At 37.2% G+C, this 17,327-nt stretch overlaps 1 protein-coding gene across 15 annotated transcripts in view; it reads left to right on the top strand.

The window, feature by feature from the left end:
* Window positions 1-17,327, top strand: part of CEP170 (centrosomal protein 170) — a 129,650-nt gene that overhangs the window by 69,248 nt on the left and 43,075 nt on the right. For all 15 annotated transcript variants that reach the window (XM_003893689.5, XM_003893687.5, XM_009196370.4 and 12 more), the window contains 2 exons: window positions 11,637-11,786; window positions 15,073-15,199. In XM_003893689.5, coding sequence (XP_003893738.2) covers window positions 11,637-11,786; window positions 15,073-15,199 — 277 coding nt within the window. The remainder of the gene's footprint in view (window positions 1-11,636; window positions 11,787-15,072; window positions 15,200-17,327) is intronic.

The following is a 17,327-nucleotide window of genomic DNA, read 5'->3' as shown; positions in this document are numbered from 1 at the left end:
ATATAGATAGAGAGAGAGACAGACAGACAGAGAGCGCGTGCAATTTAAGAACATGAACACTTGTAAGCAGACAGATCTGGGATTAAATATAAACTTTGCATGTGCTAGTGTGTGCCCTTGGGTAAAGTAACCTCTTTAAGCCTCAGTTTCTTTTATCTCTGAAACGGAGGAGGTATCACTAGATTATAAAAAGAATTCAGTAAAACATATAAAAGGCTTATCACAATACCCATCTTATTATATTGCTGTATAAGTGTTACTTTATCATTACTGTTATTAGGAGTTTCCACATTTGAATCTCTACATCAAGTATTAACAAATCCCAGAATGTTCTTTCAGCACTGAAAGAGTCAAATATAAAACCACAGTGGAAGTGACAGTGTGAGGGGCTAGCTTGACCAGGGTAGCAGAAGGCCAAGAAAGAAGTCATTGTAGCAGATGAAACTCTTCGGAAACTGCTGGATAGAGAGGGTGGCCACAAAACCTGGTTTACACCTGTTGCCTACAGTTGTCATAAGCATCATTTTTTATTCTCAGAGTCCATTTTGACAGCAAATTACATGGTCTCACTATGGATCGAGAAACCCAAGGCTTTAGAGCAGGAGTCATTTAAAGGAGTAATGATAGTAGGTGCCCAGGTACATAGTTCAAAGACTTTCTTAGTTTGTATAAACCAGAAAATGAAGCTGAGACCATATTGCTGGGAAGAACAAAGCTCACTACATTATCTTGTGACTACCAAAGAAAAAGAGCTAAGATTCCATTAGCTTGAATCCACATAAAGCTCAAAGCCAAATTCGGGCTAATTACAGTCAGGCTCTGGGAAAACAAAAGCGTAGAACCAGGAATCATATGTCTGAGTTAGATGAAGTAACCTGTGGGTATGAAGAAAACAAAGACCAACAACAGCCAGAAGGAAGGCAGAAAAAGCACTTTGGGAGGATAGGAGTAGATACAGGCATCATATCAAGTTGCTTGGACGAGTGTTGTCATCCAGTTTCTCCATTTTGAAGTTTGGGTGTGTGGGATGGAAGTTGGGGCCATCAGCTGTTGTTTGTCTGAACTTAAATGCTCTTTTGTCCTGGAAACGTTCATGTGGTCTAACTCTTCTTTTTCATGTCATCATTTGAGATGTGTTCTATTTCATTGATTCGTTTATTTAGCAACTTTAATGCAACATTAACTATGTGTCAGGCTTTGTGTCTAGGAGAGGGTGATTCATAATGAAAAGACTGAGCTCTTTCCCTCAAGAAATGGCTGTGTACTGGAATAGATATACACAGACAAAAACCAAGACTTTAAAAATAAAGTTGTTGGAGGAAAGCTACCAGTAGCTTCCAAGAGGAGATCTCAGGTCTGCCTCAGAGAACATTCCTTCCTCAGACAAGTCTTTAGTCATCCAGTGAAAAAAAAAAAAGTAGTCACTGTCATCCACTTGTTTCATTTTAATCATAAACTTTATTGCTGCTTCACTAGTTCACTGTTTATTCATTTGCCTCCCCACTCCCATTGGAGAGAGACACAAACAAATGTAAACTCCATCACTGTAGGAACCTAGTGTCAGCATATAAAACGTCCTCAATAAATATTGCCAGCTGAGCTAGTGGTGAAACATATGTAATTAATCCCATAACAGGCATGCTAGGTAGAGTTTTCCGGAAATATGGAACAGCCTATTCGAAAGCACAGGAGCACACATGACTTGTTCAGAGGACCAAGTTACTTTTGAAGAGATGAGATTGGACTTGGTATTGAAGTTCCTTATATATCATACTAAGGACTTTAATGCCAAAGGCAGTGGGGAATCATTGAAAACATTTAAGTAGGGCAATGATATGGTCAAGTCACTGTCAGAAATGTGAAGTATGGATTGAACACTGGAAATGCCAGAAGCACAGAAGGCAATCTAAAAGCTGCTGTCATGTCCAGTAGTCAATCAGCTAATGCCTAGATCTTAGGTAAGAGGTCTGGGCTAAAAATAGCCCAGATCTTGGAATCTGGGAATTATTAGACAATAGAGGGCAGCTGTCTTAGTATGTGTTGTGTTACTATATCTGAGACTGGGTAGCTCATAAAGAAAAGAGGTTTATTTAGCTCACAATTCTGCAGGCTGGGACATTCTAGAGCATAGCTGCACATATGGCTGGCTTATGTTAAGGGCTACATGCTGGGTCAAAACATGGTAGAGAAAGTCAGAGGGGAAGTGGACATACGCAAAAAGGCAAAACGAGGGGCTGCCTCACTTTATAGCAGTCTACTATGAAGGGAACAAATCCATTCCCATGAGAACACGAACTCACAAGACAGCATTAATATGTTCATGAGAGATCTGCCTTTTTGACACAAACACCTCCCATAGGCCTCACCTCCCAACACTGTCACACTTTCAATTAAACTTCTACATGAGTTTTGGCAGGGACAAACCACATCCAAACCATAGCAGTAATTGAATACAAAATAAGAGATGAGATCAATCAGAGAAAATGTGTAGGGTGAGAGGAACTAAAGTATGAAAATCTCAGCAACACCAACATTGATGGACAAAGGAGAAAAGTGAACAAAGGAAACTGGAAAGTATCAAACAGGAATAATAGAAAACCAAAGGAATATGTAGCACCTTGGAATCAAAAGCAGAGTGAAGAGAAGCCAGTAAGCAACAGTATCACATGATACAATGATGTTAACTATGATGAGCACAGAATATGCCTTTTCAGTTTTTCTCCAAAATACATTGTCATTCTTGGTCTAAAGAAGATGAGCAAACCATGTATTCGCATCTTACCTTGGAAAGAGTTGCGTAACATTGAAATAGGGTTTCTTTAAAGAGATGACCAAATTAAACTGCTGTCTCCTTATTTTTCTGTGCTGGTAGTAGTTAAAAGATAGTGAGCTACCCTCTTTTTCTGTCGCCAGGTTATGAGATTACAGCATTTGGGTTTGTATTTTGGGGCTGTCTCTGTCAATAGATCACCTTATTTTATGCATGTCATCAAATTCACCTTTAAAATGTTAACACAAATACCTGATATTGATAAAGACCTCTTAAGTTTTACATCCAAGTTTACATGGAAATACACTATAAGAAAGTGCTGTTGACTGCCTAAAGGCATTTATCTCTCATAGTAGTAATATCTCTCCCAAAACCTCTCTCCTTTGGCCTCTCTGATAACTACCTTCCCATCACAGTACCAGTTTCTTCTCTCCACTCTTCCATCAAAAGAGATAACCACTGAGGCAAGAGGAGGACCTTGTCAGGGTTACTTCCTAGCCTCCTAAGCTAAATAGGAGAAACTTGCGGTAAGAACAGAAAGCTAAACATTAAATGAACAAGAAAAAATCTTGATCATTGTGGAGGGCTTGAGGAACTATCTTCTTAAAAGCGATATTTCTTCTCATCAATTTCATACCATAGACAACTCTGCCAGATACTTTTCTTGTCCCGAGTTTTGATTCTTGTTCATTGTGTCAATATATCTCCCCCACAAAGCCTCTTATTAGCGTCTTTTCTTCCCTCATAGGGCCTGGTCACTGCTGGTTCTATAGGCAAGAGTTGGTAGGGAAGAATCTAGAGCCAGGAGACATGTAACAAAACTAGAAACACGGGAGGAAGAACCTTTACAGAAGTGAGTCAAACAGCTCAAGAAAGTCGGTGCTGAGGACCTGGACCCTAGGAAAATATTCCAAACCCTGAAAGTCACAGCAAGATTTAAGATGAGATCCAAGTAAGACCCAGGGAAATGATGATACACTAGAATCAAAATCTATGTAGACAGTGCCACATAGAACTCAGAGAAAGGCAGGATGTCCAAAGTCCACTCAAATAGAAAATTAGATGTGCATGGGAACTCAAGGAGTAGAAGATCAAATAAGCGCCTTGGACAACAGGAGAAGACTTTGATAAAAGAGTCAGCATTTTTATTTTTGACTGAGCAATTTTTTCTATATTGAGAACTTTTTCTTTTTAATTTCTACCAGGAAAGTTTACTTTTGGTTTCTCTGATCAATTCTCCCCAACCCTTCTTGACCTCTGCCGCCTCCTTCCTAGGTATGAGAAACCCTCTTCTGCGATGTTAATTTCCAAAGCTTCACGAGGGAACCCTCACCTTTTATTCAGTCACAGGCCTAACATAATAGGTTTGCCCTCATTTTCCTTTCTCTCTTGTTGTATGAAATTCTGTTTATTTTCCTCTTTGAGGAACTTTCCATTTACCGTGCCCTCAATCTAATAAGTTCTTCCTTGTGTTTTTGGCATGCCTAGCTTCTCATAATTCATTTTATTTATTCCTTCCATCTTTTTATTGTGGAAAATATATATAACATAAAATTTATCATCTTAACAATTTTTAAGTGTAGAGTTTAGTGTTATTAAATACATTTATGATGTTGCACAGTCATCACCACCATCCATCTCTGTAATTTTTTGTCTTGTAAAATGGAAACTCTATACTCATCTCATAATTCACTTTCAAGTGGCTTTTACTCACCACTGTATTTAAAGTAGCTCCATCATTCACTGCTTATATCTCTCCATCAGATTACCGTGTTCTGTTTTCTTTATAGAACTCACTTCCATCTGGTTTATTTTCTGTTTGTCTACTCTAAGATGATGTTATTTGTCTTGTTCACATCTGTTTCCCTTGTGTCTAGAACAGTGTCTGGCATGTAATAGACACTCAATAAATATCTTTTGAATGTGAATGAATGAGAAAGAAAAATTTGTGACCTGCTTTTTCATTTGTTAGCATTTGTATATGATTCATTGTATATTGGCTAATTTATTTCAATGAATTTATAGATTGATTAAATCCAACCGGGGCCCCACAAAGAAATTTTTCTGCATTTTTATATGCTGAAACTAGTTTATATCTTGATTCCAAAATAACTTGTTAAAATACATAGTTTAAAACCTTCTATGTATTATAAACTTAGCTTTGTAATATTAAGTATGAAAGCTGCAAAGATGGATGGATGGATAGATAGATAGATAGATAGATAGATAGATAGATAGATAGATAGATAGATAGTCTTAGAAGAAAAATGTATAAATTTTGGGGAGATGCTGTGATAAAAAGACTAGACTTACCTTTGAGTTCCTAGCAATACCTACCTGGCAGCTTCCAGCTGGAAAATCTGCTTGGCAAGAAAAGGGAAATATGATTATTGATGAACAGCCAGCTTGTAGAGACTATAAGAGGAAATGCATGACAAGGGAATGAACCATAAAGAGAAGAGAAATTGGACATTTTAATTTTAGAGGCATTAAATGAGATCTAAGTATAATTTGAAGATATTAAATAAAGAGCAAATTGAGAAAGATGTAGGAAGGGATGGGAGGGAAGAGATTATGGATGTAAGACTTCTAAGGAGTGGGGAGAATCAGGGACACAAGTTAGGTTAAGAGGGAAGACAAAGATTTAAGAACATGTTTTCACCCAGACAGAGGAGCAAAGGAAGAAGATAGAGGCTGGGCGCGGTGGCTCACGCCTGTAATCCCAGCACTTTGGGAGGCCGAGGCAGGCAGATCACAAGGTCAGGAGATCAAGACCATCCTGGCTAACACAGTGAAACCCCGTCTCTACTAAAAATACAAAAAATATAGCAGAGCATCTGACATGAGCCTGTAATCCCCGCTACTCGGGAGGCTGAGGCAGGAGAATTGCTTGAACCCGGGAGGTGGAGGTTGCAGTGAGCTGAGATCACACCACTGCACTCCAGCCTGGGCAACAGAGTGAGACCCTGTCCCAAAAACAAACAAACAAAAAAAAAACAGAGTCCCATTTAAAGAAAATATGAGATAAAATTCGTATAATATAAAATTGACTGTTTTAGCCATTTAAAGTGTACAATTCAGTGGCTTTTAGTACATTCACAAGGGAGTGCAACCATCAGCACTATCTTAATTTCAGGGCATTTTCATCACTGCAAAACAAAATCTCATCATCATTAAGCAGCCATTTCCCATTCCTTCCTCTCCCGGCCTCCTGGTACCCACACTTTTTGTCTCTATGGATTTGCTTATTCTGAACATTTTATATAAATGGAATCATACTATATGTGACCTTTTGTGACCAACTACTTTCACCTGGAATAATGTTTTCAAGGTTCACATGTGTTGTAACCTGTATCAGCTCTTCATTCTTTTTTTTTTTTAATTTTTTTTTTTGGTTTTTTTTTTGAGACAGGGTCTTGTTCTGCCGCCCAGGCTAGAGTGCAGTGGCGTGATCTCAGCTCACTGTAACCTCCACCTCCCGGGCTCAAGCGATTCTCCTGTCTCAGCCCCGCTAGTAGCTGGGACTGCAGGCATATGCCACCACGCCCGGCTAATTTTTGTATTTTTAGTAGAGAGGGGGTTTCGCCATGTTGGCTAGGCCGGTCTCAAACTCCTGACCTCAGGTGATCCACCCACCTCGACCTCCCAAAGTGAGGCATGAGCCACCACGCCCTGCTCATTCCTTTTTATGGCTGAATAAATATCTTACTGTGTGCATAAACCACATTTTCTTCATCCATTCATCCGCAGATGGATAATTGTGTGGCTTCTTCCTTTGGCTGTTGTAACACTGCTATGAATGTGTGTGTACTTATATTTATTTGTGTACCAGGATAAATTATAAAATGTCTCTCCTGGCTCCCTTTCTGTGCTCTTCTAATAATTCTGTCTGAATTTTAAATTTAAAAGTTGATTACAAATATGCGATAAAAATCACAGTGTTTAATATTCAGAATAGTTTATTCCATTGAATTTTAAGGGATTTTTCTTTTTAAAAGTAAAATTAGATTTTCATGGACAGTTACAAAAATAAATTCTCCTCTTAAATCATCCTTATTTAGTTCTTTGACCCTAGTGGCTAGAATTCTGCATAATTCTTAAAGTAATTATGTGTTAAATTATTTTCATGGGCCATGGGGACCTCTACTGTTGGTTTGATCTAACAGAGACCCTGCTCTCCTTACCCAAGAAGTCTTTGCTCATTTGCTCATTGAGGAGAAAGATGTTCTGGTTATCTGAGGTTGAAACTTGACTACATTTTTACTTGGACACCTTGATGTGATTGATACACTAATGCAATACTGTTATTCTGTTGTTACTTTAAAATAAGACTATAGAAGTGAGGTATTTAATCTGCCATTATATTTCTCATTTCTGTGGAAAGATGAATTCTGAATTCCAACTAATTTGGATATTTTTTAAGCTAATAAATTAGCACTATTGCTATTGAATTGTTTTGCTCTATGTTGTATTACTATATTTCTGTGCCTACATCTTACCCCACGGCACTTCTCTTCGTGCACAGTGATCTCTGTTTTCTGTCACAATCAGCAAGCTTCCTGTATCTGATGTTACTAAATGTAAATTTTGACCTCTCTGCAAATATTCAGTAGGTAGGATATTTATCACCACGAAAATTGACCCTGTATCCCCCATCCTCACCATTCTGATTTCAGAATTGGACACTGTGGACTTTCTTTGCACAGACTGAGCTTTTAAATGATAATGACTATGATCATAATATGCTAGTGAAAAAAATCAGAATCAAACTTTTCATAGGTTTGGTTTGTATTGTACGAGTTCGTTATCTGGAGAATGTTTAGTCTCTTTAAACTTAAAACTAAAATCTAAAAATCTAGTTTGGTTCTTATGGATATTTGGTTTTAATTACAGAATATTCCTGCATAGTTCTTTCAGGTGACATCCTCTTCTTTTTATAAGCTCCTTTATTAGACCTAACCTCCTCAAAAGCAAAGACCGTCATATAGATTTTGTAATCCCCTGCAGTGACTGGCTGAGTAGCCTGCCTGCGGAGAGTAAGTGCCATTCCTCAATAACAGGTTGTTAAAATTGTTTACAGTAGCCACTGAGCTTTGGATGTGAAATGCCAAATCCACAAATGTATTCAGAAGAAAAGATTGTTTCGTGATTGTTGGAGTGGGAAAGGGAGGGAGGTACTGCCTTCTTACCCCAAACCTAGAGGCCATGGGGGAGGGGTCACGGCTCATTCCACAAATAGAGATGTGTCTACTCAGATCGGGGGAACTGTAGGAGACAACATATGAAAGCCACTTCCTACCCCCAGTACAAACGAGTTGTCTGTAAAACGTCTGCCAAGCCCAGACAGCTCTGCGAGCAAGTGCAAGTTCACAAGGAAGTTTTCTACTCCTGTCCTATTTTGCCTGCCTTTGATCCTACTCTGGAAGAATTAGAGACTGACAAACTTGGGATGCAAGCATAAATATTAGGTATCTCATCTCCTTCCCCACTGTGGACTTCTAGCCTACAGAAGTTCCTAGCTGAATGAAAGACCTGGATTTTGTACTATCACATATTTGGGATTTTGATTGAGACCAGACCAGAGAAGAGAATCATGAGCCTAGAGCTGAGATACTGTGTTTGAAATACCTTTGAGGCCGGGCGTCATGGCTCACGCCTGTAATCCCAGCACTTTGGGAGGCCGAGGCGGGCGGATCCCGAGGTCAGGAGATCGAGACCATCCTGGCTAACACAGTGAAACCCTGTCTCTACTAAAAATACAAAAAATTAGCCAGACATGGTGGTGGGCGCCTGTAACCCCAGCTACTTGGGAGACTGAGGCAGGAGAATGGCGTGAACCCGGGAGGTGGAGCTTGCAGTGAGGCGAGATTGCACCACTGCACTCCAGCCTGGGCAACAGAGCAAGACTCCATCTCAAAAAAAAAGAAATATCTTTGAGCCCCTTCCAGCAGGTGGGATGACAGTAAGCAACATCTATAGTTGGTAATTGAAGTGAAGCCTTGCATGTTCCTAGGTGAAATCACCTAGGACCAGAATCTAGAATGAAAAGTGAGAGAACCTAGTATACTTGGTCTTGGTTTTGAGGAGCTCTCAAGTTCTGTACAATTATCAGCCCTTTTTTTTCAGATTGTAGGTATCTTTTATAAGTGTGAAAAGTACACTAACTTTAAGTATATAGACAGTATAAAATTTATATCTTTGTTTTCACATAAAAGTTGTCACAAGTGGATGTTTTTCTTCTTAGACGAAGAAACGAATAGATACGGATTTCAATCTGGACTGGTAGTCATTGCTATCATTAATTTTTCAAAACATTATCAAAACAGATGTGAAACTTGAAGGCTTCTTTCCCCACAGCGTAGTAGGTCAGGCCCTACCACTTGTTTGGAGAAGAAATAATTGTTACTTAATAATGTATGTATAGCTGTCTCTATATGCTTTAAAAGGAATCTGTTGAGCGTCATCCAAGTATTTTCTGTCTAACTTCAGCTCCACTTCCTCACAGGATTAGTTCTGTGTGTGTTTTTTGTTGTCATTTCAAAGTGGTGTCAGAAGTGATTTAGAGAGGTTCATGATATTTTATTGGAAACTGCTGGTACTTAGATGTTTGAGGAAATCAAGTTTTTAGTGTTGATTAGAATTAAATATTAATCAGAAAACCACTCAAGGTAATTTCTAAATCACATGTCAAAGAGATGCAAAAATGCAAGTACTTATGTGGTTATTTTTACTTTCAAACTTGAGTTAGATTTTTGTTAGTAATTATAAAATAAGGAAATAAACCAGTAAAATTGGAGTTCAATGACTTGAGTTAGGAATGATTAACATTTTTAAAGACGGACACAAATAACTTGAATAGCTATAATTTGCTTTCTGTGCACGTGGGGGATAAAGGTAGAGGACACAGGTTATACTCTGGAATTTTCACTGCTATTAAGTCACCCTAATGTTAAGCAAAACTAAGCAGTTTTTGTTTTTTCCCTTGTGTGCACTGTGCTTCCATGGATTAAAATTCATATTTGATTTAAAATAATATGTTGTTTGCTCCTAAAGCAAAGATAATTTAAATATTGAGGAGTTCAAGGAATATTAAATCATAATTCTTGACAATTATGGTTATGTTAGAATTAAATATTAAGTAATAAGGCCATCTAGTGGTAAAATTTTCAAGTTTTAATGAATGAGAAAGTCTGATATCTGTTTCACTAAATGTGAACTTCAGAGCTTATCAGATAGCTGTACTATAAGACCATTAAAACTTTATGCCAGAAAACAGTTGAGCCTGAGGTAGTTTCTCCTTATAGAAAATGAAGGCTCTCTGGTTATATCCTAAAGATCCTGTCTGCAAATTGCTCATTCAAACACATGATATTTTTCTAGATTGTAATAATCAGAGCCACAAACAATAACTATAAAGAATAAAAATTGGGAACAAAGTGGAGATTTAATAGCAGAATAGAATGTTAAAATTTATATGCCTAAAATTTTTCCAATCTGTTCTACGACATCCAGGGCCTATTATGTGCCAGGAAATGAGTAAGACTTAGGTCCTGCCCATAAAAGAAAAGCACACCATTGTCTGTCTTTGTATTTAGAACTTTTCAAAAGTGTTGGACATTGACAACTTGCTTTTTGAAGCAGTTAATCTTGAATACGCCTGGAATCTGCATTTCAAACAAAGGTCTTTAAGTGATTGTTAGGCAAATACAGTTTGAAAATTATGCTATCCACTATGTTGCAATTATATAATAAAATGGCATCTTAGAAAATTATATGTGTAACTGTAACTCAGATATGTAAATGGTAAACACTTGATGGGGAAGGAACAGATAAAATGAGCCACATGTTCATAGTTTTCCAACAGGTATCACAAAAATAATAGAGCAAAGAAGCTGAAAAGAAACGGAAGAGATACTCTTTGCATTATTGTAGTGTTTAACAACATTATTAAATCTTTTTTTTTTTTTTTTAAACAGGGTCTCACTTTTTCGCCCAGGCTGGAATGCATTGGCCTGATCTCAGCTCACTGTAACCTCCGCCTCCTGGGTTCAAGCTATTTTCTTGCCTCAGCCTCCCAAGTAGCTGGGACTACAAGCGCGTGGTACCAGCTAATTGTTGTATTTTTAGTAGAAACAGGGTTTCACCATGTTGGCCAGGCTGGTCTGGAACTCCTGACCTCAAGTGATCTGCTCACCTCGGCCTCCCAAAATGCTGGGATTACAGGTGTGTGCCACCGCGCCCGGCGTATTACATCTTTTAACAAGTAAAATATGTCTTGAATATTTCTTTTTTTTTTAATCAAACAGGACATTTGCTAAATGTTAAAAAAAGGATAGTTACTTTCAGCCGGGCGCGTTGGCTCACGCCTGTAATCCCAGCAGTTTGGGAGGCCAAGGTGGGCGGATCACCCGAGGTTGGAAGTTTGAGACCAGCCTGACCAACATGGAAAAACCTTGTCTTTACTAAAAATACAAAATTAGCCAGGTGTGGTGACGCATGCCTGTAATCCCAGCTGCTTGGGAGGCAGAGGCAGGAGAATCGCTTGAACCCTGGAGGCGGAGTTTGCGGTGAGCCGAGATCAGGCCATTGTATTCTAGCCAGCAAGAGTGAAACTCTGTCTAAAAAAAAAAAAAGAGAAAAGAAAAAAGGATAATTACTTTCACATAAGCTATGTCTGCCTGCTTTCCTTTCCAGCTATCACAATTAGCTGTTACTGTGATTCAAGAAGTTTTCCTTAGTTTTGAAATTAACTATTAAAATTAATTTAGAATATTTTTATTTGCCTCTGAAGTTAATTATATTATTCACATATTAATCTTGTGCTCAGACTTTTCATTTTCATTTATAAAATAATTTTTCCCTCTAGGTGTTTGGAGTAGATGACAATCAGGATTATAATAGGCCTATTATCAATGAAAAACATAAAGATCTAATAAAAGATTGGGCTCTCAGTTCCGCTGCAGCAGTAATGGAAGAAAGAAAACCACTAACTACATCTGGATTTCACCACTCAGAGGTATACATCTCTTCTGTGTACCTATTTGTATGCATAAAGTATAAATTCTATTTTTTTTTTTTTTTTTGGTCCAAGACGGAGTTTTACTCTGTTGCCCAGGCTGGAGTGCAATGGCACGATCTCGGCTCACTGCAACCTCTGCCGTCTGAGTTCAAGTGATTATCCTGCATCAGCCTCCCAAGTAGCTGTGATTATAGATGTGCACTGCCATGCCCGGCTAATTTCGTATTTTTAGTAGAGACAGGGTTTCACCATGTTGGTCAGGCTAGTCTCGAACTCCTGACCTCAAGTGATCCACCCACCTCAGCCTCCCAAATTGTGAGGATTACAGGCATGAGCCACCGCACCCAGCCTGAATTCTTATCATTTGTAAATTACATTATTTTAAGCAATTAATGTATCTCCTTATAAAATGCTTCTAAGAACTAAATTTTTACAAATTTATTTTCTAATGAAAGCCTAAAGCAATTTTATAATAATTCAACTTTAATTTTTATTAAGTTTTAAAAATATTATTTTGTCAATGAGGAAAATATTATGTTTCAGTAAGCAGTTAATGAGCTATATGCTCATAGTTCTGATTGGCATTATGAGATAAAACAAGAAACATATGCTGCTTATGGTTTCTTGGAAGTGTATGTTTCCTGTGTATCATACCAGGAAACATGCACTGGGGCACTGCCTAATAGATACAATTTATATACCTCAGTAACTGCAAATACAGTACAGCCCAGGATATACTTACAATAATATGAAACTAATTAAGGATTGCTTGGTTACGATAATTACAGTCAGTATGTATAGTAGAGCTAGAAAGATCTGACCCAGAGCTGCCACTTTTAGCTCAGAGCTTTTGAATCAGTCACTTCTCCCTTATCTTCTGTTTTCTCATCTACACAAATGGCATTTTTGATAAAATCTATTTATAGAGAATTTAATGAAGTATATAAAGCATCCAGCGTATTACTTGCCTGAGATTTATGCACTTAACAAATGTTTTTTGCCTTTATCAGAAATGATATTAGAATTTCATACAGCCGGGCGTGGTGGCTCAAGCCTGTAATCCCAGCACTTTGGGGGGCCAAGATGGGCGGATCACGAGGTCAGGAGATCGAGACCATCCTGGCTAACACGGTGAAACCCCATCTCTGCTTAAAAAAAATACAAAAAAATTAGCCGGGCAAGGTGGCGGGCGCCTGTAGTCCCAGCTACTCAGGAGGCTGAGGCAGGAGAATGGCATAAACCCGGGAGGCGAGGCTTGCTGTGAGCTGAGATCCGGCCACTGCACTCCAGCCTGGGCGACAGAGCGAGACTCCGTCTCAAAAAAAAAAAGAATTTCATACCACATTGATGTGTCAAAAAGAAATGTAAAAAAAGTATCTAAGGCAGAAGTATTAATTATTATTTACTCAGATAATAAGAACTAGCATTCAATGGAAGCTTTCATTCTCTCACTCATGCTATAGTGTCTCTCAGGAAATAAGCTAATTTGTAACATACAAATATAAATTAATATAAAATGGAAAATAAAAGAAAAAAATGAAATATAAAAGAAGAAAATCTTAAGGTATAAATAAAGAAAATATAAATAAAATGTTAACATTTGTATTAAGTATAAATAAGATTTGTTTTTTACATACAGGTAAATAGACCTATATGTTTGTTTATTAATGTTAAAATTGTTTCTTTATATGGTCTACTTCCCGAAAACTGTCAAAGCAATTACTGTATTTTAGGGCTCATTATTTCCCCATGATTGGGAGAATTTTAATTCTGGTTCCTGTTTTATGAGATGTTTAATTTACTTATTGAAAGCAGGTGATAGTTATTTGAGGCAATATGTTGCCATTCTGAGTAACCCAGGAATGGTTTTGGTAAATGTGAATTTAAATAGACTCTCTTCTCTCTTCTCTATTCCCTCAACCCCTGCCAAGCAACAGCTATAGCCCTAGTAGGTTCTTCTGTAGGAATTACCTAACAGGCCATTTAGAACACTTCACAGAATGGTTTTACATAAGCGTGTGTCAGTGGCACTCATACTGTTGGTATTCTTAGCATGGTCCACATGGCTCTGGTACCACCTTCACTACTCAGAAATGTGGGCAGGTAACAGAAAACCTTGGATGGGATTAAGGATGCAACAGGCTTTAGTATCCTTAGGAGGCTTCACTGTATGTGTGTCATTCTCTATACTTACTATTCTTTTTTTTTTTTTTCTTTTTTCTTTTTTTTTTGAGGCAGAGTCTCGCTCTGTCACCCAGGCTGGAGTGCAGTGGCACAATCTCAACTCACTGCAACCTCCGCCTCCCGGGTTCACGAGATTCCCCTGCCTCACCCTCACAAGTAGCTGGGACTACAGGTGCATGCCACCACGCCCGGCAAATTTTTGTGTTTTTAGTAGAGACAGGGTTTCACCGTGTTGGCCAGGATGGTCTTGAACTCCTGACCTCAGGTGGTCTACCCGCCTTGGCCTCGTAAAATGCTGGGATTACAGGCATGAGCCACCACACCTGGCCTATACTTACTATTCTTACATACTATTCTTGAAATCATGTAGTGATTTATCTATTTGAAGTCTTCACTTCTTCAGTGTTTAGCTTGTCATTATTAATCTATCAAACCTGGCACTTTTTTTTTCTTTTTGAGACAAAGTCTCGCTCTGTTGCCAGGCTGGAGTGCAGTGGCGTGATCTCAGCTCACTGCAACCTCCACCTCCTGGTTTCATGACATTCATCTGCCTCAGCCTCCCGAGTAGCTGGGATTGTAGGCATGCGCCACCATGCCCAACTAATTTTTGTGTTTTTAGTAGAGACAGGGTTTCACCACGTTGGCTAGGATGGTCTCAATTTCCTGACCTCGTTATCTGCCCACCTCAGCCTCCCAAAGTACTCGGATTACAGGCGTCAGCCACCATGCCCGGCCCAAATCTGACACTTTCAATGAAATATTTGTTTTGACTAGTTCAAAATAAAGTTTCCGTCATAGCTTTCCACTCCCTAGTTGTCATTACAGTTTTCATATGAAGCCTTGGCTTCTCTAGAGATTTTTCATTGAGAATTTAACAAAACAGTTTCATTTAGTAACATAGTTTGTTTTCAGAGAAAATCTTTATTTTCTAGAGAATTTTTATTTTATGTAAGAGAAAAGGTAATAAATGATAATATAGCAAGGTGAGGTTTACTTATGGGTTTGTATGACAAGTTACTGTGACTAAATGAAATTGTCTTTCATGAGACTCAGATATGACCAGGCTGCATGATTTCGTTTTCTTATTTTTCCCCTTTAGGAAGGCACGTCTTCATCTGGAAGCAAACGCTGGGTTTCACAATGGGCTAGTTTGGCTGCCAATCATACAAGGCATGATCAAGAAGAAAGGATAATGGAATTTTCTGCACCTCTTCCTTTAGAGAATGGTATTCTTTCTCTTTCTCTCTTTCATTCTTCCTCCCTTTTATTCTTTATCCCTTTTTTCTTCTCTTTCGCCATTTCTCTCTCTTTCTCTTACTCTTTCCTTCTGTTTTTTGTGAATCATATATCAGTTGTTATTATAAAAACAAGCCAAATCTATATAGTAAGAAGGAAGTTAAACCTAAATAAACAATTCACATATTCTCATGCTGATACATGAATTTATTTTATAAGTAAAACGCTGATTTTTATTAGATATTGTATATTTTGAGGGATATTAAGCAGGGGACAAATTCAAAGTGATAAAACTGTTTTTTGAGAAATTCTGTGGACTTCATAAGTTGAGACTTCTAAGGACAGGTGAACAGACACCAGCTTGGATTTAATAGTTCATTCCAAGGCACTTTTCCTTTTAGTTGTAAATTTCTGCTGTTGAAAATAAGAATGGTTTTTAAATTTTGTGTTTTTACTTTTAAATAAAAACTCTTCCTACTCTTTCTGATATGCTGATATCTTAAGATATCATTTTGACTAATGATGCAGCTCTCATTAAAGTATAATCTTAACTGAAGATAAGGAAATAATTTGTAGATGAAGCATAATATATATGTGTGTATATATATTACATATGTAGATGAAGCATATATATATTGTATATATAAGTTAAAATTTAAAAATAAGTTGAAGACAGGTCTAAATGATTTCATTCATAAATACAACAGGTATTTATTGAGTGCCTACTTCATGTGATACATTTAATGAAAAAGAAATTAATAATCTTACAAATCTATGTCGTATGATTTTTATTACAAACAAAATGAAATTTATTTAAACAAAATGAAATTGTTTGCCTTCAAGGATTTCATTATTGCATTTTGTTCATTAGTTAAGACCCTGAAAGGGGATGAGGAGATGGTGGTGAAAAGGTACAAAATCTCAGCTAGACAGGAGGAAGCAGCTTGTTTTTTCCTGAGGTCTACTACACAGCCTGGTGAATAGAGTTCATAATGTAGTATTGCACCTTTTAGATGTTCTCATCACAAAAAATGTTTACTCTTTGAGGTGATGAATATGCTAAGTAGCTTGATTTAACTATTTCACATTGTATTTATGGTCAACATTTTATATACCATAAACATATACAAATATACATTGTCAACTTACAATAAAAAATCAAAATAAAAAACTTATCCAAGTTGAAAAATAAATACCCATTTACAGTTAAAAAACAAAAAGACCCTCGATGAGATTTTGTACATGGTTTTTATCTGTTTTCTTAATTTCGTTCTGGTTGCAAATGGAAATTTGTTTTGTCTCAGGCTTGTGGCACCCCAAAAATCTGTTTTAAGAATTTTGTAAGTATTAGAAGTATTTGAGGAAGCTACATAGCAGTGTACTAGAAAAGCTACATCATTTATTTATATTAGAATCTAGAAGTTATTGATAGTATTACCAAAAATTCTTTTGAGGGAACAGAGTCATTTGCTTCATATACCCTGTGTTTAGGAAACAAAGAAACCAGACAGAAGGCTAGATAAATTTACCAAAGAATCTGTTATAAAATTATTAAGTATTATCTGTGAAAAGCAAAGTTCTACCCTTGTTATAAAAAATAATATACCACTTAGCTTTCATGATCTCATTTCTATTCATCATATTTAAATGAACTTATTTACATAAGCTTGATAAATCCACTTAAATTGTAAAATGTTTTTGTTAAACATATTGAATGTATATGGGGAGGGGGCAGTATGAGAAATACCAGAAAAATACAAAAGGGTAAAGTAGCCATTACATTCTAGATGCTTCAGTTAGTACTAAGGAGATAAGACATATGAAAGAAAAAACAAAACAAGATATAACATGATTAATGACTAAATTAAAGTTAAATCTATCAGTTCAGTAAGGATTTTCCTCCATCATAACCATTGTATTGATACGATATTTAAATGCTGAACTTTTAGGATTATAAAGAGAAAAAAAAGACCCACAGAAGCTGTATCTAGTATCTTTTCTCCATTTATCCCTAAGGGATTAGGAAGCTTTATATGTTAATTTATATTTCCCTGAAAAGATGTCTCCTTTTTCTCAGAAATACATTCCATTTTTAACAGTCAGGAAAATCCTTAAATA

Source organism: Papio anubis, chromosome 1, assembly GCF_008728515.1.
Source record: "Papio anubis isolate 15944 chromosome 1, Panubis1.0, whole genome shotgun sequence".
In the NCBI taxonomy this organism is placed as follows: domain Eukaryota; kingdom Metazoa; phylum Chordata; class Mammalia; order Primates; family Cercopithecidae; genus Papio; species Papio anubis.
This window is presented reverse-complemented; position numbering and strand designations above follow the sequence as displayed.